This window comes from Lipotes vexillifer, unplaced genomic scaffold (assembly GCF_000442215.2).
Source record: "Lipotes vexillifer unplaced genomic scaffold, Lipotes_vexillifer_v1.1 scaffold491, whole genome shotgun sequence".
Taxonomy (NCBI): domain Eukaryota; kingdom Metazoa; phylum Chordata; class Mammalia; order Artiodactyla; family Lipotidae; genus Lipotes; species Lipotes vexillifer.
In genome coordinates, this window is record NW_006770548.1 from 294,948 (window position 1) to 302,726 (window position 7,779).

Here is a 7,779-nt window from a genome sequence, read left to right on the forward strand (position 1 = left end):
AAAGAGCCAAAAGAAAAGGAAATAGGAGGAAGGGGGTGGAAAAGGTAAACAGTGGGGGAAGGAGAGCAGAAAGAAAAGAGGGGGAAGGAAGCAGGGAGAGAAGAGGAGAAAGAGCAGAGTCACAGAGATGAAGGGAGGGCACAGGAGGGGTGGGAGCACGTGGAACACAAACTCCCTGCTCTACAACAGCAAGGACTTGAGGATGGGCTCTGGAGAAGTCCGGACATCTGTCTCCAGGTCAGGACCACTGCACCCCCAAGAGCGGACTCGAGACAGACCACGTCCCTCAGAACAGGTCTCTGAACCCCTAAGGCCTCCCACCCACAGGGGCAAAAGATGCCAAGTGGGTGTCACCCAGCTGTCGTTTAGGGCTCACCAGAAACACTCAGTCTGAACACATTTGAGCATCGGGGTCCCCCCGACTCCGCTCGCCCGCCAGCGCGGGGCGGCCCTCTTTCCAGGGTGCCTCAGACGCCAGCAGCCCCGAGCGCATACTTACATTACCACCTCCAGGGACATGCTTAATATTGTCCTTGGAACCACACTTGGACTGAATATGGCTGTAGCTCACTTTTTTGGAGACTATCTGGACCTGGAGTGTTAGAGAACAGAAAAAACAACACAAAGGGAGAGGGCTGGTTAGAACCGACACGGGGCAGGCAGTGAGTCCACACGTGACCACGATGAGCGGCAGGGAGTGCTGTTAAAACCCCACCTTCAGCAGAACTGCTGTGGAAAAGCACAGGCCAAGGAACTGGAAGGAGCAGGAAAGGGAGTGAAAACACGAACAAACAACACAAGGACAGGAGATGTCGCCAGAGCGCTACATGGGCATCCTCACTGCTCCTGGGGGGCAGCTGCAGTTCACAGGGTGCAGACAGCAGTGGCCCCAGTGCCCACTCAGCCACGGCCCACCCCCGCCTGCTCTATCCCCGACGCTCCTCTCTGCAAGGGTCCTGCTCATCGGACCCGTCCTCACCCAAGGACGGCACTTCCCTTAAATCTGGGGCCTGGAATCGCTGCAGCCAGACCTGCTCTAAGAAGCAAAGGCTGTGTGGAGAAGCCCGGGGCCGCTGGCTCACCGCCCAGATGTGATGCTGATGGGAAGGAATGGACCAGAGGCCGCTGGACCTGCTATGCAGAACCCTGGGCACCAGGGGGCACAGGCCGAAGCCACACTTCCACGCAGAGCTCACTTGTCTCAGGACTCAAGAAAGCACAGTGCAATTGAGGTTTAAGTCAAGTCTTCCTTTTGATTCCAGGGTAAAACCCCTTCCACAATCCTCCAGATGTCCAATCCTGTGCCCTGTTTCATGTGTAAAGAGACTAGGCTCTGGGCAGGGCTGCAGTGTGGCACAATCTGGGGGGGCACCTGCACAATGTGTTGTATATAAATGGCTCCCCCTGGAATGGAGCAAAACAAAGCCTCAGGATCCAAGATCTGGGACAAAGAATTCTTTCTGAGCCTTCTTAAGAAGGAATAGTTGCCAGCGTCCTTCCTTCCTTTTCTTAGAGCACTTCACAAATGATGTAGTAGCCCCCAAACTGAAGGGTTCTCCCCAGAGTAGAGAAATCTACCCTGAGAAACTCCAACTGTTCCTTGCCTTCTTTACCTCAATGATGAACAACTGGTGAGCAAACCACTTTCCTAATGAACCAGAGACCTACAGGACCTCTAAAAGCTCCCAGGAACCACGGCGCAGCCTTCCCCACCTGCCAACCATACAAAGTCCTTGCCCTGGCCACCTACCTGCCACAGATAAGGGCAGAAGGTTCCCAGGGCAAGAGGAGGGCCCTGGCTCCAGCGTGTGGAGACAAGGGGAAAGAACCTAGCATTTCCCCACTGCATCCAGGTGACGGTGCAATCCCTATGCTGAGTGGGTTTTTGCTGGGCATCAGCATCCTAACTTTCAGTACAGAGGTCCTTGGAGAACCAGGACAAATGAAGCTATCTCCACACCCAGAGGTGTTGAGAGGGGCCTTCAGCTGAACTTGAAGCACAGGGGCTCCAGGGTTCCTATTGCTGGAAGGTTACCAGTGCCATGTCTTACTGAGGAAGAAGCTGGGTCCTCTGTGTTTGCGTACATAATGGGTGTGTTTCAGATCAAGGTCAGAGTGAAGGAAGTGACTGAAAGTGTTTGGATCCATTTTATGCAGCTAAATAAATATTCCCTAAAGGGCTAGTGGGCTCCTAGCTCTGTTAACTTTCAGGTTAATAGAGAATACTTTCTGATGCCTGAGTCATCAAACACAGAGGAAGGAACACGGGGAGAAGTAGAAACTAGTTAAGGATAAGAAAAAAGTGCAATAGAAGGGAAAGTGACTGAGGCTGGAGAAACAGTTGACCATGTTTTACCTTCAAGAGGTAAAAGTCTAAATAAAACTCACTTTCCCAGCAGGCGGTTTCTGTGCACTGCCAATTGGGCCGGCTGCCTTAGTGACTGCGTTAGGTTCAGGCTTTCGAGCTGGAGCAGCTGCCTCTGTTTTTTTCTCTACTTTGGCCTGGATGGAGATAAAGGGAGGGCAAATTTCAAACCAAGAGGACAAGAGCCCAGATACTAAGAAGGGAAGAAGGCTGAAGGGGACTCGCATCCAGGCCAGGCCACCATGCAGAAGCAGGTCGCCCTTGCTCCTAGAAAAAAACCACCAATTTGCCAGGGCAGACCAAGCTGGAGGGAGAGGGGCTACAGACCAGACTTGAGACACGAGGAAGAGATCAAGACACCATTTGTGGAGAAGAGGCAAGAAGGAGGCTAAATGAGCGATTCTCTTCTGAGTGTGTACTGGGGTTTTCAAATCACAATGTCCCACCCCCCTGCCCTGTGTTCTGATATGCCCCAAGCAAGCTGCCATGGTCACAGGGAGCCATTACTGATGATGGGAAGTGCCACACCCTCAGGTACGTTGGAACAGAAAATACTTTCATCACCAGACTGAGTTACTGAACTCTCTACCAAGACCTCCTGCAACTTTTGCACCATGAAAACATAAGAAGAGCATGGGCCAGGGTGGGGAACGGGCAGGCCATCACCACCACGGTCCCAGATGCCTGGCTGGGTACGTTAGAGCCATAATCTCTTGTCAAAAGCAACTCTTGGACCCTTATCCCAGTTTTCCATCAGTGTCTTCCAACAGCACCAGGATTCTGCTTAATTTTGGACCCCCTTCAATTTTTTAGCAGCTCTGGATTGAAGCAATTTAAGTATCCTATCCTGAGTGGCGGGTGGGCAGGGGGAGGCGCATGCCGGTGGTGGTGGTTTAAGTGCTAGAGAATGAGGCAGGAGGTGAGAAGGTTGCTGCTCCCGGGACTTTGAACTTGGACTTTTGCCACCACCTTTTCACACATAAAATCCCTGTGGTTGCTAATAGTTAACAAATAATTTTGGGGTGGATGCACCCAGAAAGTCCTTAAAGTGAAGCACTGTGGCCAGCCATGCTTCTCCACCTCATATCACAGTCCTTTGTTTAGGAAAGCCAGGGGCTCGCAGCAAGTCATCCTGGCCACAAGAGGACACTAGTCCTCGTTCAGACAGACTCTCCACCCAAGACACAGCTTAGGGAACAAAGAGGAGGTCCATCTTCTTTCTGCCTATCCTGCTGTTCACAGTGCAGGGGTAAGAAACAGAACAAACCAGGTTCCTGCCCAGTGTCTCTCACCTATTCAAGGCTCAGAGGCCTCCTCTGTTTGTTTTGTAAAGCAGAACCCTTTTTCCTCCAAAAACGTAAGCCTAAACCCCAAAATGCAGAACAGGAGAGGAGAACAGAAAGCTCAGAGCCACCTGCTTGCTGCTGCTGGGAGGCGGAGCCCAGGATGAAATTCCCTGATGCTGAATCCAACGTCCTGACTGCTCCCTGCATGGTGGGCCCCTTGGGCTGATGCAAGGACATGCCTGGGAACGGTGCTTAGATGTGGCAGGGGAAGAAGCAGGGGCCAGCCTGCCGAGGACCCCAAGCTCCCTGGACTCACCCGGCCTCCTCCAGGCTGGTGCTTGATGTTTTCGGTGGAGCCAACCTTGGAACGGACATTCTTCAGATCAGGGGCAGAAGCATTGGTAGCCACGCGGCCCAGCCTTGGGGCAGAGGAGCTGGGCTTGGCTGACGTGGGCTTCTTGTCCACGGAAGGAGTCCCAGAGGGCCGGGGAGGTGTGGCTGTGGGCTTGACACGGCTGGGAGTCACCCCTGCTGGGGGTGCCGCCCCAGGGATGGCAGCGCTTTTCTTCACGGAACTGGTGGAGGTGCTCTTTGGGCGACTCGCGTCAGCTGCAAAGGTGGGAGTGAGAGATAACAGGTGTGCAGGGAAGAGAGCAAAGGGAGCCTTAAAGCCATGGAAGAGGTGGGGGTTTAAATCTGGGATCCATGAAGCGGGGGATGGGGTCTTACCTGGTGCAGACTTTGTAGCCATCTTCTTGATGTCTGCAGGTTTCCCCTCAGTCTTGACCGCTGCACAAATGTATACTTTTTAACATCACGATTAACAAAATAACCTACTGAATGGCTCATCCAAAACTGAGATTCATGCATTCATTCAACAATTACTAAACTGTTTGAGCCAGGGGCTGTGCTAGTATCTAAGAACAAACTAGTAAATCAGACAGCCAAGTAAAGACCACGCCCTGATGGAGCGTCCAAGGCCAAGCACTGTGTCTTACTCTTTTCTACAGTCTTGACAATGCCTTCCCTTCTACGTGGGCTTTCTTTGAATGGCCTATTTCTTATCATGAAAGTCCACGAACACAACGTGCTGGGTGCTGTGGAGTTACTAAGAAAGGAATAGTAAATTCTACCTTGGAATTCATGAGAATCCCCTTCACTCAGGATTTTTCTGGATAGACATACTTACTAACCTCACATAGAGATCGAGGCTATCACTTTTCAACAGACCTCATTAAGGACTGGTGCACAAGCAGGTCTGCACAGATGTCTTTGATGCCGGCTGGCGCTATGGCTGGAGCAAAAAGCCAAGGCCCCACCCTCCTCCCCACTGGTTCCCATGGGAGGGAAGCACAGTACTCACCAGCGGGCCTCTTGGGCAGGGGTGTAGAGGGGCTCCTACTGCTTGGCCCAGCTGAGGCAAGAGTGGCAGCTGCTGTGGCTTTTGGAACAGTCTGGGTGCTCTTGGAGCCAGGCCTACCGGCCAGGGCAGAGACCAGCTTGGATGGCGAGGCCCGCTTCTCAGGAATCTTTGCCTCTGCAACAAGCTGCTAACAGGAAAGTGGGAATAAGAGCTGCAGGTCAGCAATAGGCCGAGGAAGTCACGCCAAAGGATGGTTCCATATAAGCTTATGCTAGAAATCAGGGGTACTGTGGGTTTGGCAGCCACTGATAGGAAATATATGTGGCTATACGATCAAAGTCCTCTACACAACATGAGAAATGGCTATGTAGGGTGCCGTGCGATCGGGAATCAGGAAATAGGGAGTCAAACCACCTGAATCCAACCTGAACCAGTGAGGGTGAACAGCCCTGAAAATATACCACACCACAAAGTACGTCTGCCTCAGGATCCACTGCATTAAATACTCATGTATTTAAGGTATTAATATTTGACCAGAGATCAAACAAATACATAAAACAAAAAATTTAAAATGTTCAGTCAAATTCAGCCATTCTTTTGGCTAAGATGCACCCAGTGAATTCTGAACAGGATGGAGCTGCAGCTGGAAACTGCGTTGACCAAATCAGTGAGGTCTAAGCTCCAGCCCCAGGCAGGCCCCCAACTCACAGTGAGGTCTTGGGCAAATCACTGAGCCTCTCTGGGCTTCATTTCCTCATCTGGACAAAGGAGGCTGGAACAAAGGATTGCTACGGACCAGCTTTGATAATAAATGGTGTTAGGGATGGGAGGATGAGGATTCTGTAAGAGCACAGGGACAGTGAGAAGGGGCAGTGGAGGGTGCAGGCCTGACCAACAGAGGGAATGAGGAGGCCAATGCCACAGTTCTGACTGAAAGCAAAAGGGAAAAGCCTCTCAAGTGCAGACACAGGCCATCTGGGTCACTCTAGCTCCTCTTCCATGGAGGCTGGGCATGTAGTCACTATCAAGGAAGGGAAGGAATCAATACAGCCTGGCTTCTACAGGAATAGGCAATGAATAGACTGTTTTGATAAGCAAATATACCATGTTACTCAAGAGAGTAAGCTAAACCACAGACAAAGGGGATCTACCTCTTATACTCCAAGAGAAATGGCCACACAGAGGGTAGTATGTTGGTGGGGACAAGCAGGATATTGCTTAAATGGAAAATCAGCTAAGGAGGTTCTCAGAAATTAAGGGCTGGCAGCCATTTAAATAAAATCTAACCCTGCAAATGCAGCAGGGTAACGACCATTCCTACAAACGAAGGGCCCAAGCATGGTGCTAAAGAACCCTAAGGCTGGAATCAGGGGACGTGGTCCAGCTACCAGCTCTGTCTCGAGCGTGTCGTGGGATTCCGTGCAGAGGGACTCCTGCTCTGTTTACTCTAAAATGTAAAGACTAAACCAGATGCTCTCTGGGGTCTCCTTCAAATTTTCAATACTATGAGTCAGAATAATTGGGTGGGGTCTTATATTTTGCTAGTAAGAGTAATAATAATAAAATCAGTTAGAAAAAAGTTGCTTGAGATAGAAATCTCTAAAGGATGTGATGTTTTTTAGACGTCAGGCTTTTGGCCTCAGCAGGCTGCAGAACCAGCCTGCTCTCAGAGCTGGAGTCACTCTCCTGTTTTCTCAACTATATTTTCTCCTCTGCCAGAATCACAGATCTTATTTTTTCTGAATAGTTTTTTCCCCTTTGCTCCTATAAATCTTTCTACCAAATAAGGAAAAAAACAAATTTCATTAGGCTTTAGTTTTTATCCATCTCTCAAAATGTTTCCATCTGTTTCTTATCTAAAAAATAAACAACGGTAATCATTATGAGGCACATCACCTCTTCAGGTCAGCAGTATCTCAAAATGCTGTCTAAAAGCTGCATGGCAAAAAGACAGGAAACAAGAGTGTTGATAGAGGCCCTGAGCACCAGTGTTGGAGTTAGACCCAAGTTCAAATACGTGCTCTGCCGCTTATTAGCACTGGACTACAGAAACGTTATTTTAACTGAGCTCTGAAATGAGGATACTAAAATCCACATTATGGGTTGTTGAGAGAGAATTAAAAGAGTTAATGTCTATAAAGAAACCACTACAGTATGCTTCATTTTTGTTATTATTACAGAGTGAACTTCACTAGACAGTACCCCCTCCTTCCCATGGCCTCCTCTGTCCCCCCCAGGATTTGCTGCTAAGAAAGTGTCAGGGAGGAGCTGCTGCCATGGCTCCAGCCACCTTCCCTCTGCCCTCTTATTCAAATAAATTGTTTTCTAAACATCAAGAAAAGCAGTGTCAACTGGGTAAATGAGGATCAGAAAGCTTTATGAGATTTTATAATTCCTAGTCTATACTAGGATTTCTCAGTTTCTTGGCCAGGGTTGTCAACCTAGCCTACAATTCCTAGGTTCCACCAGTTTTCTTTACAAGATTAAATGAAAACACTGACATTTTAACATGGTAAACTATTCCTCATCATGATTTTAAAGAGTAATATCGGGGCTTCCCTGGTGGCGCAGTGGTTGAGGGTCCGCCTGCTGATGCAGGGGACACGGGATCGTGCCCCAGTCCAGGAGGATCCCACATGCCATGGCACGGCTGGGCCCGTGAGCCATGGCTGCTGAGCCTGTGCGTCCGGAGCCTGTGCTTCGCAGCGCGAGAGGCCGCAGTGGTGAGAGGCCCGCGTACCGCAAAAAAAAAAAAAAAAAAAAGG

At 50.0% G+C, this 7,779-nt stretch overlaps 1 protein-coding gene across 1 annotated transcript in view; it reads right to left on the minus strand.

Moving 5' to 3' along the window:
* The window catches only part of MAP4 (microtubule associated protein 4), a 109,388-nt gene that overhangs the window by 8,273 nt on the left and 93,336 nt on the right, over nucleotides 1-7,779 (minus strand). Inside the window, exons 10-13 of the mRNA XM_007446145.1 lie at nucleotides 5,015-5,198; nucleotides 4,381-4,440; nucleotides 3,968-4,260; nucleotides 2,389-2,502 (exon numbers count right to left, since the gene is read on the minus strand). Coding sequence (XP_007446207.1) covers nucleotides 2,389-2,502; nucleotides 3,968-4,260; nucleotides 4,381-4,440; nucleotides 5,015-5,198 — 651 coding nt within the window. The remainder of the gene's footprint in view (nucleotides 1-2,388; nucleotides 2,503-3,967; nucleotides 4,261-4,380; nucleotides 4,441-5,014; nucleotides 5,199-7,779) is intronic.